The sequence below is a fragment of the Pan troglodytes genome, chromosome 4 (genome assembly GCF_028858775.2).
Source record: "Pan troglodytes isolate AG18354 chromosome 4, NHGRI_mPanTro3-v2.0_pri, whole genome shotgun sequence".
Taxonomy (NCBI): Eukaryota; Metazoa; Chordata; class Mammalia; order Primates; family Hominidae; genus Pan; species Pan troglodytes.
The window spans coordinates 25,631,966-25,650,039 of NC_072402.2; the positions used below are offsets into that span (position 1 = coordinate 25,631,966).

General features: G+C 35.3%; 1 protein-coding gene across 10 annotated transcripts in view; it reads right to left on the reverse strand.

Annotated features, from left to right (window-relative positions):
* Positions 1 to 890: 890 nt before the first annotated feature.
* The window catches only part of POLR3G (RNA polymerase III subunit G), a 41,292-nt gene continuing 24,108 nt past the window's right edge, over positions 891 to 18,074 (reverse strand). For 7 of the 10 annotated variants that reach the window (XM_063810276.1, XM_009448870.5, XM_009448866.5 and 4 more), the window contains exons 6-8: positions 14,057 to 14,139; positions 9,436 to 9,582; positions 891 to 3,402 (exon numbers count right to left, since the gene is read on the reverse strand). In XM_063810276.1, the coding sequence (XP_063666346.1) occupies positions 3,316 to 3,402; positions 9,436 to 9,582; positions 14,057 to 14,139 (317 nt within the window). In that variant the 3' untranslated portion in view covers positions 891 to 3,315. The remainder of the gene's footprint in view (positions 3,403 to 9,435; positions 9,583 to 14,056; positions 14,140 to 18,074) is intronic. The other 3 variants (XM_054684196.2, XM_016953012.4, XM_016953011.4) reach the window with 1 other exon arrangement.

Genomic DNA, 18,074 nt, shown 5'->3' on the forward strand with positions numbered 1-18,074 from the left:
TGTTCTTTGGGAGATTTTCCTCAGGGTAAGATCTGGTAAGGCATGGTCCAGGAATTGCTATGAAGTTGTAGATGAGTCATTATCTATAGATTATAACCTGCTCTCTTTATATGTGATTTTAATTTATTATAAAACAACCTCAAGAATACTGTTTAAAAGATTATTAGCAGAAAAATTGAGAAAGTTCTTTGGAGCTTTTATTTATTTAATGGAGGAATGTGTATAAACCCTGTTTTTTTTCTTCCATTTTCAAATGCATCTTGATCTTAATATTGTGTTAATTTTTTTTAATAAATAGAAATTTTTACTACAGAGGTTTTTTTAAATTTTTTTTTGGAGACAGGCTCTTGCTCTGTTGCCCAGGCTGGAGTGCAATAGCATGATGGTTCACTGCAGCCTCGAACTCCTGGGGCCAACTGATCCTCCCATGTGAGCCTCCCAAGTAGCCGGGACTACAGGCACATGCCACCACAAGGGCTTGAGATTTTAACCATGTAAAGGCAAACCCATCGACACTGTACATTTGAAGGTAGTGAAGTGAAAAGTTTAACAAGAATCTTCTGAATGTCTTAACATTCTCTGGTATCCACTATAAGTCAGCCCAAGCACGAATGATCACACTAAATTATATTGTCTGCCAAATCTCTTATCATAACTCGTGTGTGTGTGTGTGTGTGTGTGTGTGTGTGTGTTGCCATCTTGGCTCACTGAAGCCTCGACCTCCTGGGCTCAAGCAGTCCTCCCACCTCAGCCTCCTCTTGGCCCACTGAAGCCTTGACCTCCTGAGCTCAAGCAATTCTCCAACCTCAGCCTCCCGAGTAGCTGGGACTATAGGCACAGACCAGCATGCCCATCTCACAACAACTTTTTTGAATAATCATTAACCAGAGTTTTGTTGTTTGTGGTGATTGTTTGTTTATTCAAGAATATTTGGAACAAACATCCCTGCTTAATAGTTACTAGTTAAGATCTATATTAACAAATTAGTTCTCTAACAAATAAACATTTAAATAAGTTCAAAATAAAATATCTTACTATAAAACAAAGGAACACATTTTGTTTTGTAAGAATTTAATGTGTAAATAAATACAGAAAAATAAGCATTACAGCAACCAGTTTTGCTCATGATAGCAATTTTAAAGACACTTCAACAAATACTTTTATGTAAGAGGCTAATTCTGCAAAATAACATTCACTTTCCTATGGAATAATTTCACAGTCCCAGATTTTAAGCCAGAAAAATGAGACTCATGCTGGTGAAGCAACCTGCAAATCCTGCTTGTTCTTCCAACTAGTATACTTTAACATTGTAAAAGGATCTTTCAAAGGGGGAAAGAAGGCTCTTAACGGTACCTCCCAGAGTAAATCCTTGCCCCAAGGGGCTGCCCTGCTATCTGCAAGACTAAAATGGTCATGACAAATTCAAAGCTAAAAAAAGAAATAACCTTTATCTTCAGTGTATTTGCCTGGTTCAAGTGGTTATCTGCAGATTTATAAGTAGGTAAATAGAACAATATTGATAAGATTTCTGAAAACTAAATTGTATTTGGCTCTGGTACTAAGGAGTTGAGAGAATAAAACACCTATGTTAATTATCAACCGCAAATGACAACTTTTTGTGAGGTTTCTATTCTAAGGCTTACTTTATTCGTGTATTCCATTTAGAATCTTAAAATTTTTTGACAACTTCCTTTAAACAAGAAGTAATTCACAAATGGTTAACACAGCACTAAACTAATAAGATAGGTCCTCACACCCATCTTGAATTATTTAAGAAAGTATTGCCATTGAAACATTTTTCCTGAGAAATTCATATTGCAAAATGGCACAAGACAATACACATTTTCTCCAATTTTCTGCATGAATACAAGATAGGAAAATCAGATTACAATATATTTTGTGAGGAAAACATGTTTCTTAAAATTGTGCTTTCAGTTACTCTCCAAACTACAAATTTTTAGAGGGTGAGAGCCAAATGTAAGCTAAGAAGTGATCTTTAAGGCAAGAGAATGAATACATATGGTAAATTTTGGTTGGTGTTTAAACAATTTTTATAGGAAATTGTTTACGAGTGGAGAAACTAAGGCACAGAAACAACCAAGCTCAGGTTCAAGGTTGAGTTTAATAGTACAGGTAGAAATAGAATCTAGGGATCTGATTCTCATATTAGAGGATAATATCTCCCCAAAGGGGAAAAATAAAATTATTTCTTTTGGTAGATAACATTGATAAATCATTATTGAAATATATAATATGAATTTCCTTGAAAATCTTTGGCATTTCTGAGAGTCTTTGTAGGCTGAGGTTTTTAGGTATTTTTTTCCCAAAAAATATATAAAGTTAGGGGAGCTAGCTTTAAAGTTAAACAACAAAAATATTAATATTAATTTCAAAATGACCTGAGTTCATTTTGCATTTTTATATAAATCAGTTGTACAGCTTGAGTACTCTGAAACATAAAAGGCCACCACACTTCACTTCATAGAGTTCACACACATGCATTCTACATATTTATATGACCAGAACTTATTTCACATTTACATAAAGTATAAAATAAAATGTCTTAGTCAAATTTTTCATAAGCCCAACTATTTGAAGATGTCAGTTATTACAGTGGGATGATTAATTCATATATCATACAGTATTAAGTCTCAAATTCAAGTATTATAATATTCACCCCATGTGAAAGTTTCTTTGTACTGGCTAAGATGTGAGCTGTGAAATTTATATTGCTCAGTTTGGTATTTTTCCCTATGTGTATGTTTTCCATCACAAAACCTCTGTCTCACAATTCTGTACTTGTAAGAGCTCAGGTAGGTTTATGTAGTCATAATGCAGTAGTCTAGAACACACCATGTAAAGGTAAAAAATAAAATTATTTTCAAGTTTCTTTGTTTTTAAAGTGCTCCACGTGCTGTATTATATCAACTTTCAGGTTATAGAAATCCATTATGACTAGCAATAGTTTTACAAAAGATCAGCAGTTAAGCAAGAATGATTTGTTCAAGTATGTATACATAGATTAAGAGAGCAAAAATTCTTTAGGCACATTCATATTCAAATCATACAAAAAAACCCATGAGAGTACATAAGAGAGATGGCAGAGGTGTTTAGAAGGAATGTCAGAGTGTCAGGGAATAATTTTTAAGGTAACTAGTATGTAAACTCAAAGTGGTTTTGAATATTTTGGTAACAAATATTTGTCCAAAACAACAGAAACAAGTACTTATTCCTTATCAGAAATAAAATACAAATCAAGTCTGTCCAAATGTTCAGAAGCTGCATCATAAAAATATTTTTTGAAAAATTTCATGCCTAATAGGTTGCTTCATCCATGTTGTCATCACTGTCTGCGCCAAAATCATCTCCATCTTCAAAGTATGAATTAATGTAGTCATTTTCCTAGGTAAAATGATATATTCCTTTGTAAACGTTAAAATGAATGAGTAGTAAGAAAATATTCCTGGCCTAAAAGTCTCTGCTTTTTTATCTGCTTCAAAAACACAACAGTTTTCACTTGTGTTTACCTGTGCCGCTTTCTTCCTTAAGACCACCACCTTCCACTCTTGTCAGGCACCAACTAGCTAAGAGAACATGAAGGGTTGCCCATACCATCTCAATAGGATAATATAGCTACTAACACATTACAGCTTACTGGGATGATACATAAGTTTAATTAGCTAAACCACTAAACACTTACCCAAAAAATGCACAGACAAGAAAAAAAGCCAGTTTACATTAACATCCATTAGACTACACCAGTACTGAGATTTTTAGTCATAAAACATAACTGAGCATAAGCCAGAGAGACTTTTACTTCCTATTAAAAAAAAAAAGGCATGATACCAAACCAAATCCAAAAGATGCCTATATTATATTCTATCTAGGACCTCTTAGTTTCTTTTTCTTGTGGCTGAATAAGACTATCATCCATGCAAATAACTCAGAAAATATCTGTGCTTTCTATCAAAAATTCAAATATTACTTTCTTATTTATTTTTCCGGGCCTCCAGTATCTTACAATCAAAAATCCACTTTGGATACAAATTAAACCTAAGAGTTATTAATCAGTTGCAATGTATGGATTGTATTTGGATTCTGTTTGGAACAAACAAACTTTTTGAGACAACCAAGAAAATTCAATACTGGCCAGATATTTGATGAAATTAAGGAATTATATTTCATTGTACGGGGTGTTATAATGATACAGTGATGTTGTTAAAGAGCCCTTATTTTTGAATCCATACTGAAATATTTGTGGATGAAATGATACGATGCCTAGGATTTTCTTTGGAATCCAAGGCACATGGGGCACGGGGAATGGGATGGGTGGACAGGGAGGGATTGGGTAGATGAATGAGTGGTTGAAAGATTAGCTATGAATTGACCATTGTTAAAGCTGAGTGATAAGACCATGGGTGTTTCTTTTACTAGTCACTACATTTTTGCACATGATTGAGATCTGCTATAATAAGAAATTAATGTCCACATCTCTACTATCTATAGTAAGAAATACAGACTATTCTCAAAAGAAAGTCTTCTATCAATTTTACTAATTTTTTTCCAAAGTTTTTTTTTTTTTAATCTGGATAGTGGGATTTTTAATATATTTACATAATGCAAGAAAGGTAACATGCATTATTCACTGTATATGCATTCTTTAGATAGTTATCTCATTACTTTTTCTTCCCTAGATACTTTAAGTTTCTGCATTCAGCTAAGACCATTCCCATCTCTGGAAAGATGGCCTGGCTTTTCTGGTGCCAAAAAAATCTGGCAATATTTAGACACCTGGGTGAAGCTTGGGGCCTGTGTACCAGGGGAGGGTGGCATGGTTGAGAGTTCAAATAGGTCTCATTGTAAAGGAGACCTTTGGCAAGAACACTTGTGTAGAAATAAAAGTAAGCCGATTTGTACATAAAGTGGAGATGAATAAGGAAGGGATACTCTAGTATTCCAAATCAAGCATACGTCACTTGTGTTTTAGACATGAGTACCTCCTCCAAGTTCTGTTTAAGTGATTCAAATTTGGTAATTGTGTGACGTTAGTAATCTTGTTTTTTTTTTCTTTGAGACGCAGTCTCACTCTGTCACCCAGGCTGGAGTGCAGTGGCGCGATCTCGGCTCACTGAAAGCTCTGCCTCCCCGGTTCATGCCATTCTCCTGCCTCAGCCTCCCGAGTAGCCGGGACTACAGGCGCCCGCCACCACGCCCGGCTAATTTTTTGTATTTTTAGTAGAGATGGGGTTTCACCATGTTAGCCAGGATGGTCTTGATCTCCTGACCTCGTGATCCGCCCACCTCGGCCTCCCAAAGTGCTGGGATTACAGGCGTGAGCCACCACGCCCAGCCCCGATGTTAGTGATCTTGATACAGGTATGAAGTAGTGAAACCCATAAAGTAGTTTCAGTAGTGAAACTACTGATGGCTTAAATGGTTCTAGGCTCTCATTTGAGCCCTTGTGTTTTTCTTCAATTACAACATTCAAAAGATTGAAGAAGAAAAGTCTTTATTTCCTTGATTTTACTAATAGGTGTTACATAGATAATTTGCCCCATTTTATTCTTCAAAAGAAAATGCGCATCAAATCCTCAATACATTGGATAAATTAACTACCACAAATTTTAATTAATAATTGCTAAAAAGAGCAGAGAAGAATAATTTTAAATGTAGAAAGGTGTTAACGAAGATCTCCTTTCCATCCCTCACTCAGCCATACATGCAGAACACACATTTATCTATTAAAGTGGGGAGTTTTTTTGTTGTTTTTTTGTTTTTGTTTTAAATGAAATGTTATAATAAACCCACTGGCGTTGTTTAATATTCTGCTAAGGCTCAATGAAGAATTCTAAAACTACTAGAATCCCAATATTTGTTGTTTTTGTTAGAGGAGATCTTAATTTCAACACAGATATAGTTCCGACTGAACTCAGTGCAAGCAGACATTGTCAACAGAGCATTGCAAATGCCAGTCTTGTCTAGAGTATTGACCACACAAACTAGAACCTATAGCACCACCACCCTACTACCCCCATGGCAGTGTGACAACAAAATATATCTCCAGACACTACCAAATATCCTTTCAAGAGTATTGAAAACCACTGGTTTACAGCAATAAGCTTTCAAATATGACCCAAACTTGGCTCTTCCATTCAAAGCAACTGAGCTTTCTAAAATATAAACATGATTATACCATTCCACTGTTTAAAACCCCTCAATGCTCCCCACAGTACTCAGGATAAAGTCAAATTTCTCAGCTTGACATTCAAAGTCCTTAATGACCTGCTCATCTCTCCAGCTTCATCTCTCAACACAAGCCCACTTAACACCCTCTAGTCCAGCCATACCGATTTATCTGGTCAGTTAAATTAAGAAGCTACACTCTCATCACCTGCAAGCCTCTCTCCATGTTCTTTTTTCTCCCTCCAAGTGTCCACTCCATTCCATGTTCCTATCTTGATCTGATTAGCTCTTCAGATCACCTAAATTGTCTTCTTTGAAGTATCATCTTTGATATGCCTAAAATAGACTTTGGTGTGCCCATATCATCTCTTATGTGCCGCTATAGCATCCGGTACTACCATATCACAGCATTATTCACTGTATATTAACTGTTACCTTTTTTGTCTCTCTAGTAATTTCCCTGAGAGAACTGTATCTTATCTTCATATTCCCATTGCCTAGTACAATTCCAAGCATATACTTAGTGTACACTTACTATAGGTTGCATGAAAAAGAACTGAGGAGTTACATGTTTATACAGGGTAACTATGGGGAGGGATGCAATCGGAGAGATTATGGCAAGAAAAAGAAGCCCGAGGGAAGAGCCCTGAAGAATACTGACATTTAAAGACTAGAAAGAACTCAAGAGACCATAAAAATGTACCAGAAATAGGAGAAAAACGAAAAGCATTATGTAACAAAAATTAAGGGAAGCAACCATGTTTGTCTAAGACTTGGCAATTAGCACAATGCCTGGCATATAGAAGATGAATATAATTGCTGTAAATTGTTGAATTTAAATAAAGGAAATTATAAATATATATATTTATATATATAAATATATATATGTTGCCCAGGCTGGAGTGCAGTGGCACAATCTCAGCTCACTGCGACCTCTGCCTTCCGGGTTCAAGTGATTCTCTTGCCTCAGCCTCCCAAGTAGTTGGGATTACAGGCACCTGCCACCACGCCTGGCTAATTTTTGTATTTCTAGTAGAGACAGGGTTTCACCATGTTGGCAAGGCCTGTCTTGAACTCCTGACCTCGTGATCCACCCGCCTTGGCCTCCCAAAGTGCTGGGATTACAGAGTGAGCCACTGCGCTTGGCCAGGAAATAATATTTTAATAATAGAGCTGTCAGAAGTGTTAAATGCCGCAAAAAAGTTAAGTGACATAAAGGCTAAAATTTGTCTATGGTGAGCGTGGTAGCAATAATTTCTTTCTTTAAGCTACTTCTATTTGTCAAAAGCAATTATTTGAATAGGATGGAGGTGAAACTAAGATTGAAAAGAGCTAATGGTGGGGGAGGGGTGATGACAGCTAAAGAAGCTTTTCAAGAGACGGCATGAGGGAGAATGTGGACAACATATTTTACAATGGGAAATGAACATGTTTTACAATGGGAAATGAACATTCATGAATGGAAGAGACAGGCAGAAAAAGAGGTTAAAAATATGGAAAGGGAAATGACTGGAGGACTATGGTTCCAAAAAAGGATAGGGCCGTTAGCCCCAAATAGGATAAAAGGGATTTCCTCCCTTGATTAAAAAAAAAAGAGGAGGAGGAAGGAAGACACTGAGTTTGAAGGCAGAGGACATGAAATTTAATAGAGTTTCCTCTTGATGACTTCATTTCCTGTATGAAGGTACAATCACCTGCTAAGAGTGAAAGAAAAGGTAGTAAACAAAGGGAAATAAGAAGAAAGAAGTTAATCAAAAATAATTGCTATAGAGAGCTGACTTAAAAAGAAAAACAGAAAACATGTTATCCAGCAAAATGGGGCTAGTGTTTTTTGAGGGGCATCAATTTCTGTGATTTCCAAGAAATGCTCAATAGGTCAGATTTGAAAGGGAAAATAGGTAGAGAATGGAAATGATCAAAGTTGGCTTTGCTCTAGTGTGTGCGCTGGGAGGACAAGGGACAATAATGGCAAAAAAGAAGATGAAGGGCGAGCAAGGGTCTAAGTTTCTTAGAAAAGAAAATTAAAACAGAGAACCAATAAAGGGGAAAGAGATGATCAGAAGTACTGACAGTTTCAATCATGTCAGAGAGCAATGGAAATAAAAACATGAATGATCTGAAAAGAAGGCTGGAGACAAATGTGATCTACCACAAATGTAACATATTTAATTTTTAAATGTTTAGACTTAAAATGTATCTGAAAGAATAGAATATTCAGGAAAATTGTGAAAAAAGAATAGGAAGGAAGACATACCCTACGAACATTAACAAATAATCAGAAGCTTCTACTACTTGGAACAGCTTAGTGTTGGTTCAAAATAGATCAATGGAACAGAGAACAGAAGTAGAAATGAGAATCTAATAGCTGATACCGGAAGAATTTCAAAATCAATGAGGAAAGCAAATTAAGAAATGAGGCTAGCAGCTGGCTAGCCACTTGGAAACAGATAAAAAAATCTATCCACACTTCTCTGTTTATATTAATACAAATTTCAAAAGAATACCAAATTTAATGCAAAATAATTAAAGATTTCATAGTTGGAAGTTTCCGGAGAAGAAAAATTTGAGAATGTGGTATAAGAGGCTGAAATGGAATGAAGACAAAGGTCACCAGAATGGAGAAGAAACTCTCCACCTAGGGTTACGGTCTGAGGTGTCTACAAAGTCCCGAAGAGGCTGTGGTCTGCAAAGTTACCCTACTAAAAATACCTGATTGACTCCAGCTAATTCTGAAATGTACTATGTGCATTTCATTCTAAAAGTTAGACATCCCAAATGGAAAACACAGAGTCCTGACTCAGCCAGATACCTGAGGTTAAATTATCAATCTTCTCTGATAGTATCCACATGCACTTTGGAATTTGAAACACACTGCAGGGATTCTCCTCTAGACCTAGGTGGTTAAGCCCTCCGTTACCTGAATTGCTGACTTAAATTTTTATGTTGTTAAATCTTAACTGCACTAATCTGATCAATCTCCTTAACTTGCAGATTTATACTTACAAAGTTGCCAATCAAGTTATTTTTATTTCCTATATTCAATTTGACATCATTATAATTTCAATGCTATAATAGTTCTCTCGATAGCAAGGAAGTTCTCTCGATAGCAAGGAATCGATGCCATTGATAATAATATACTTCTGGTTCCCATCATCTTGGTTTCTGTTTATTGATTTCAATACATACTCTATATCTGATTCCTTATTAGATAAACCTTATTAATTTTGCTACCATCCCCAAATGAACCATTACCTCTTCTTGCTCTTCTTCATCATATTCCTCCTGTTCTGCAGCATCATCGTCATCGTCATCATCACCTTCTTTACTTTTCTCTTTGCTTCCTTCTTTCTCTTCATTTTCCTCATCTGATTTTTCACCATCACCTCTTTTTTCCAATTCCTGGTATAAGTGAGTTTCATTAATTTGTATGGAAACCACTAGACTGCTGACTTCCCTGCTTAGCCTTAAGGGAACAGTTATCTATCACCTTATTCTACTCCCATCTTACCACCACCTCCTGGCTACCACCTAGGAAACTATGAGTCAACTCAAGAAAGAAGGAATTTACTGTCTCACCATTAAACCAGCATTTTCTTTGATTTTGTTACTTAATAATTGGGTTTCAGATTAATATTGGGCTTATCAGCTCTAATGCACAATGCTTTATTTTTTATAATTTATCTCCTATCTTCTCTTTTTTTGAGAGAAAGTCTCGCTCTGTCACCCAGGCTGGAGTGCAATGGCACGATCTCAGCTCACAGCAACCTCCTTCTCCTGGGTTCAAGTGATTCTCCTGCTTGAGCTTCCTGAGTAGCTGGGACTACAGGTGCATACCACCACGCCTGGCTAATTTTTTTAGTAGAGACAGGGTTTCTCCATGTTGGCTATGCTGGTCTTGAACTCCTGGTCTCAAGAGATCTGCCCACCTTAGCCTCCCAAAGTGCTGGGATTACAGGCATGAGCCACAGTACCTGGTGGTCTATCTTACCTCCTTCTAAAATATTTGAGGTGACTTAGTTTATGGAGAACTTTTAGAATGTTATTTTGTTTTCCTTCTAACATAAAAGGGGAAAAAATAAGGTAATAGTATTATCTCAAAATGTCTATGTTTCACTTTATACATGAGGCCGTTTAATACTATTATTATAATAGCAAGTCATCCTGGGTTAGATTATCCTAGTTGCATTTTATCTGTGTCTTTATCTTTTTTCTCTCTCATTATTTACTTCCTGTTGCCAGGAATTCTTGTTTCTTAATATATCTGGCAGATTGAGAAGAAAGAGAGAAATTAAAACTCAAATCACAGTCAATACTAGAAATTATTAGAAATTCTAAAAGAGAAGACAAAAGAGAGATGCAGAGTTAGGAAAGCTTTGATTCCATGAGAGTCCCACTTATCCACAAGTGGAACCATCAGGGAATAGTACACAAAATTAACTTTAAAATTACATCTTTGTATTTCTATGACTACCAACAATTTTTTTCATTTAATAAAAAGTGACTTATTTTCATTACTGTCACTATCTGTTCACTAAATTGTACTATGCTCAATTTGCACATATGATAGAATTTCACAAGTTTTCCAGGAGTCAATAATTTCACATATTAATATGCATAATTAAGGCATAAGTCACCTCAGCTAAAATGTGATTATTCCTAAACAGAAATTGGAATACTAATGCATGAATCTGCAAACACTCCATCTCTATTATAAGGTATTTGCTTTGTAGATTACATATAGAGAGAAAGCAGATTTTATATCTGGAGTAACTACAACTTAGCTATTCCTTTACTGGTTCTTAAACGCTTATCTTTAAAAATCCTTGTAATTAAATTCAAATTTGAATTTAAGGAAATCAAAGACAACAGAGAGACTACATTAGATAGGCTCAATTTCTAATCAAAATTCAAACTCCACCTTTCCTGTCTGCTTAACCCACTCAGGCAGAACAAATAAGACCAAGGTAACAGACATAAGATGATTTATCTTGATACTGACTCATATGTTGTCTTATATGAGTTATTACTACAATATGATGTGTGCAATTTTTCCAACTGGCAATCCCTTTGGAAAAGTGCAAGTAAAGAAAATCGTGTTTATGGATCTTTTGCAGCATCTATAATAAGATATACACATACATATATGATGGTATGTTACTATTATATTTTTTTACTATTTTAATCAGATCACAGTAAAAAGACCTGCAACCAATAAGTTGTATAGTTAATAGGAAATTGTAGTACCATATTTATTTAGCTCTGTGCAGGGTACACACTATATCTAAAAAACATGCTATTATTTTATTTTTATAATTAAGAACACAGTTATTTAAACCAGTTATGTAAAAGTACTTTTTTTTTTTTTGAGATGGAGTCTTGCTCTGTCACCCAGGCTGGAGGGCAGTGGTATGATCTCGGCTCACTGCAAGCTCCACCTCCCAGGTTCACATCATTCTCCTGCCTCAGCCTCCCGAGTAACTGGGACTACAGGCACTTACTACCATGCCTGGCTAATTTTTTTTGAATTTTTAGTAGAGATGGGGTTTCACTGTGTTAGCCAGGATGGTCTCGATCTCCTGACCTCATGATCCACCCGCCTCGGCCTCCCAAAGTGCTGAGATTACAGGCGTGAGCCACGGCACCTGGCCAAAAGTACTTTTTAAATACAGTATTCATTCAGTGCCACATAGGAACCAGGAAGTCTCCATTTCTATTATTGCTACCTCAAATATCTTTAAAAAAAATCCTCATCTTTATTTCCACCACACAGATCTAAATCAGACTCATAAAATAGGTTAAAAGTAGATTTCTGCAACTTTTTAATAAAAATTGATCTCAAAGCTACATATATTGTCTCATTGCTTTATTCCTTTTGCATTAAGCTACTAGTTTCAGTTCTTCTACTTACTAGTCTCCATTTTCTCTCCTGTTGAGATTTAACCATCTAACTTTACTACTTTACAGATTTAAGAATAAAATGAATAATATAAAGATACTGAAAACAGTGTTCAATTATGGACAGAGAGCAGTTCTTCTGGTTTAAATATTATACAGCCTTACAGCCACCATACAGAGCCTCCTGTTATGCAGAAATAAGAAACCTCAGATATTAGTTCACCACTAATTACTCACACATTAATCATGAGATTTGAATGTATGTCACTCCCTCTCCATCCACGAATGCTCTATTATAAAAAAAACTTGGAACTGCTTTTGCTGAAAAAATCAGCAATAAGAAAGTCATCTGGGAACAACTTTCGCTCTTCTAAACTCATTGGTATTTCTAGATTTAAATTTCCAGTTTTTCCAGTGTGTGTCCTGAAAATTGTGTTTAAATGTAGACAATATGGAAACACAGTTTGTTACACGGAGAAACCCAGAGGTCCAGATCAATCTTCCTTACGGCACATGTCATCTTAGCAAGTTTTCTCCAGGAAGCTTTTAGAATAGCCAGAACCTGAGTTCAGTCAATACAAACTGGCTAGAACTGCATTCCCATCATTCCACCATAGTTAAACCTGACAGTTATCACTGCTCCTTCATCAGTACTCTGGCTTTATTTTTCAGACATGTTGTCTCTAACTCCAGTACTGGTCAAATAATAAAATAAAAATATGAGTTTCCACTACCAAATAGCTGTGCCAACTTGGCCAGGCAAGTAAAAATTTTAAAGCCTTGACTTCCTCATCTGTAAAGAAGGAATAATACCCACCTCTCCTTGTTGTTATGAACTCTTATGGACATAACATATGTAAAGAGCTCATCAAGGAGGCTGGCACAGAATAAGTTTCAATAAAGTGTTAGCTGTTACTGTCATCATCATCATCACCAAGGCAAGACAATGCATGCATTGATAACGGTAGTAAATTGGTATAACCTCCATAAAGAGCAATGTAACAATAGCTATCCATTTCATACAGTGCACGTTTAAGTACTGACCAAATACTTCTAGAAATCTACCCTACACATGTGAAATGACATACTTAACATGAATTCATTGCAGCATTGTTAATAACAGCAAAACACTAGATGAAACATAATGTCCATATATCCAATTATGTAGGATATTAATTAAATAAATTACAGTTCATTTTTATAGTGCAGCCAAAAAAAAAAAAAAAAGGATGAGGTAACTCTACACAGACTTATATGGAACCACATCCAAGGTATTCAGTTAAGTGATAAAATGAAAATGCAGAATGTAATATGCTATCTCTGTCTTTAAAAAGAAAAAAAAACCTCGTATTTGCTATGTATGAAATACTTCTGAAAAAAGACATAAGAAACTAGTAACATTGGTTGTCTATAGGAAGGGAACTGGATGACTAGGGACAGGAATAGGAGGGAAAATTTTCAGTGCTTTAAACTTCTGAATCTACATTTTTTTATTTTTGAAATATTTAGATAAAGAAAGCTATAAAAATAAGTTCTATAAAATACATTTTTCCGTCAAGAGTCTTCAATACTTAAGACCAAAAAAAAAAGCATTAAAACTGTACATATTAACCAACAGGAGGAAAAATGAGAGGTTTTTAAAAGAATTACATATGTAACTCTTTTTAAAACTTGTTCATGTTTCTCTCTGCCTGCATGATTCAAATATAAGCGGAAAGGGGGATACAGTGAAAAAGAAAGAGGTGACAGAAGGTGAGGTAAGTGGCCAGGTGAGTGGTAACGAAGGACAGGACAGACCCTCCATATCTCCCAGCCTGCAAAGTTCAAACCTTCCCAGTTACCTTATATGTTGGGCTCGCTTCTGCCAAATTTACATTATTAAAAAGTAAGAGAATGCTGAAAGGTTGAAACAGAGCAAAACGAGGTAGGATCTTTTACATTTTTTCAGTTCACTTGTATAGTAAGAAGAAAACCTTACCTCCATTTTTTTCAACACATCTTCAGTATTAGTGAGTGATGTGCCTTTGCCTGCGTCTTTTGCCTTTTTGGGTTTTGGGCCTGCTGAAGTAAAACTACCAGTTAACACATTTTTCTGCAACTACAACTGTGTATTATATTTCCTTGTCTTTGCGTATGCTGTCCAGCATCGTGCTACTGCATCCTAGGAAGTCACATAGTTTTCAGAGTAAATTAATTTTCTCAAAGAATAAACAAATCATACCTCACCAATTTTCCAATGATGATGAATAAATGATAATCACGTAGTAGGATTTTTTTAAGACTGAAGTTAACTATATTTTTTACTAGTTCTGAACATTGGTACTGGCAATTAATATCATTAGGGCCAAAACTGCTAAAATGTTGCCTCAGATAGAGAAGTAACAAGAGTATAGTGAAAGGCTCCCACAAATCCACCTGCACTGGCTTCCCTTCACTGGTAAGTGTACTTCATTTTAACCAGAGGAATCTTAGCAGGTGTGTAAAATAAAAAGGAAGTGCAGGATAAATATTCCTTTCAGCTTTAAAGTCAACTACAGATTTGTGATCCTCTAGGACATGACCAGTATCATTCATGCACATGTATTTTATTATGAAAATATTTGCCCAATAAAAACCAATGGTATAAAAGACAGAAGATAAACTGCCATATCTCAAAATTCTGCATTCAAGCTAAATATGATTATATACTGTATCTTTAAAATAAAATAAAAATACTTCTGCCTTAAATATATATGTGCAAAAAATGTAAAGTGTATGTACTTCAAATATGTTCATTTACCAATGGTGAAAGAGATGACAGTGCAACACAGAAGTATCTTTGGAATAAAGATTAAAATAATTAAACTGAATATACTCATCATATGAATCTGAAAACTCAAAAGCATGTAAGTGAAATAAAATGTTGTAATGGCTTTGGGCTACATAATTTTTTTTTTTACTCCTATCAAAAATATTGCATTTTGAGGCTATTCTGAAAGTGCAGGGTCTAGAGAAGTATTTCACATATAAATTCTGCCAGTCAGTTACCAAAGCAATATGATAAGCTACAAAATTGTCCCATTGTGGTCAAAGAGTATTACAGCTCTTTTCCAAAATAAAGCTAAACACTTAGAAATTACTTTGTAAGAGGAAAATGTGGCTCAGAAAGATGTAATTTTGTTAAAGATTAACATTTCACCTACAAAAGAAAATTTTTAGATTGTGGTAGATGACCCATAACTGATGGAATTACAATTTACTGTGTTATACTGAATTGCCCCTCGGGGAATTACTGAGCTCAGAGCTCCCAAACATATGTATTAGTGAGGTTTCTCAAACAAAAGTAATAGTTAGATTTAATGATGGGTAACTTTCTCTGACCCCCTCGAGGGCAAAGACTGTTTAATATGAACTGTAACACATAAAATATAGCATCACATATGAACAAGATCTCAATAAATTATTATAATATTAATGCCAAAAAACATTAGCTAAGAATGTATTCTACTTACATCATGAAGTCTTTTTCTAAGAACTTTTTATCAAATTATTTAATTTCATAACATAAACCTTTGTTAAAGGGATACTAGAGAATATGGCCAGGTAAGTAAACTTATTTTTTTTTCCCATCTTTGGCCAAGTATCTGCATATATTTGAATAGTTTCTTTTAACACATGGCAGTAGCTGGTTCTTCAAGAAACAACTGTTTTCAGCCTTTGACTCTGTTGTTACTGTTTACTTCCATGTAAATCAATGGAGGACATCTTAACAAAAAGGACAGTACAAGCTTATCAGAAACAAGACATAAAAATTACACAATATGTAATAAAAAATACTAGAGCAAAATGAGAAAGTTTCATTGTTGCTTTGTTTATTAACAAATGGAAATCCTGACACATTGGGAGCTTTTACTGATTAATGTGGGTATAAAATCCCAGGGATAACATATTTGAAAACATTAACTCTTCCAAAATGAACACATTTTTCTCAGCTTTAAAGTCAACTACAGATGTGTGATCCTCTAGGACATGACCAGTATCATTCATGCACATGTATTTTATTATGAAAATAATATATTTGCCCAATAAAAACCAACGGTATAAAAGACAGAAGATAAATTGTCATATTTCAAAATATTCTTTATGTAAGCTAAATATGATTATATACTGTATCTTTAAAATAAAATAAAAATACTCTGCCTTAAATACACATGTGCAAAAAATGTAAATTGTGTATGTACTTCAAATATGTGCATTGTATTGTATGTCAATTATATCTCGATAAAGGTGTTAAAAAGGGGAATGGGAATTCCTTCTCTTCTCTTCTCTTAGTTGATAACCCCACTGTTCTTAACCTCACTGGCTACCTTCCTTTTTCACTCTTCATTCTTCATAGCAAAATTCTAAGAAGACTCATCTATGCTAGCTGTCTCCATTTCCTAAGCTCCATTTACCAGTTAAGCCATTCCAATCTGGATTCTACCTCTGTGAATCTTTCAAAAACCTCTCACTGAGGTTTTGACAATAACCAACATGTCAAAAACGAGTGAACATTTTCCTATTTGACCTCTTAGCAGCAATGTCTAACATCTTTTAACATTGTTGACCACCTTCCGAAATACCAGACTACCTTGTGTAACTCTGCTCTCCTGGTTCTCCTCCTCCCTCTCTTTCCAGTTCCCTTCTTTGCCATTCAATCTCCTCTACCAGCCCATTAAATGTTGGCATTCCTGTAAGCTCAGGGTTAGGCTCTCCTTTCTTCTAATTATCTAATTCTGCCCTAGACCATCTCATCCTTTCTCTTGGTCTCAATGATCATATCTCTGATAATGACTGCTATCTCCATTTTGAGGTCCATTCCCCTGTATCCAAGAATATATTTAACATTTATATTTGTATATTTCAAAGGAACCATAAGTAACACCTTTGAACTGAACTTCTGATTTTCTCTCACAAACCTGGTATTTCCCTACTTCCTCTCCCACAACTATGTCTCAGTAAACTCCTATTCATCCTTCAATCTCAACTCCAATTCCATGTCCTCAAAGAACCCTTCCCAATGAGGACAGTGTGTTTTTCTTTAGTGATTTTACCCCATTTGACTACAAGCTCCATGAGGACAAGGATTATTCCCACTTTGCTCAGTTTTATTCCTGTCAGCACAATGTCTGGCAATAATAGATAACTATTTACTGAATGAAATTACTAAAGAAAAACAAACTGTAAACATTCACTTTGGCATTCTTCTATACAACATAAAGCTCTATTTTATTGGTTTCCCAATTTTAAAATGTTTTAGTTAATAATTTATAATGTAGCCAGTATAATAAAAAATCTGCAGTTATGCAAATGAAAAGGTCTACAATAATTGCAAAGTCTTTCTTAGCAGCTCCACAATTCCATAACTAAAGGAAAATCCTAAGTGAATAAATGCAGGAACAGAAAACCAAATATTGCATGTTCTCACTTATAAGTGGGCGCTAAACACTGAGCACATATGGACATAAACATGGGAACAACAGACACAGTGAACTACTAAAGTCGGGAGAGGAGGACGGGGTGGAGTGGGTTAACAAACTACCTATTAGGTAGTACACTCACTACCTGAGTGCAATATACCAACGTAACAAACCTGCACATGTACCCCTGTATCTAAAATAAACACAGAAATTTAAAAAAGATAAAACATTTAAAAATTAAAAAATAAGACATACACAAAGAAAAGGCAACAACTAAGAAAAAAAACACCCAAAAGACAAACAAAAAACAAGCTTTAGCAAAATAGTTATAATGCATATATATATACACACACACACATACATCAGGGGACAGAGAGAGGGAGAGAATCAGGGTCCTAGACAGAGTGTCAGGGTCTTGCTCTGTCTTCCAGGCTTAAGTGCAGTGGTGCAGTTTAGGCTAATTGCAGCCTCTGCCTCTTCGGCTCAAGTGATCCTCCCACCTTAGACTCCCAAGTAGCTGGGACTACAGGTGCATGCCACCACACTTGGCTAATACTT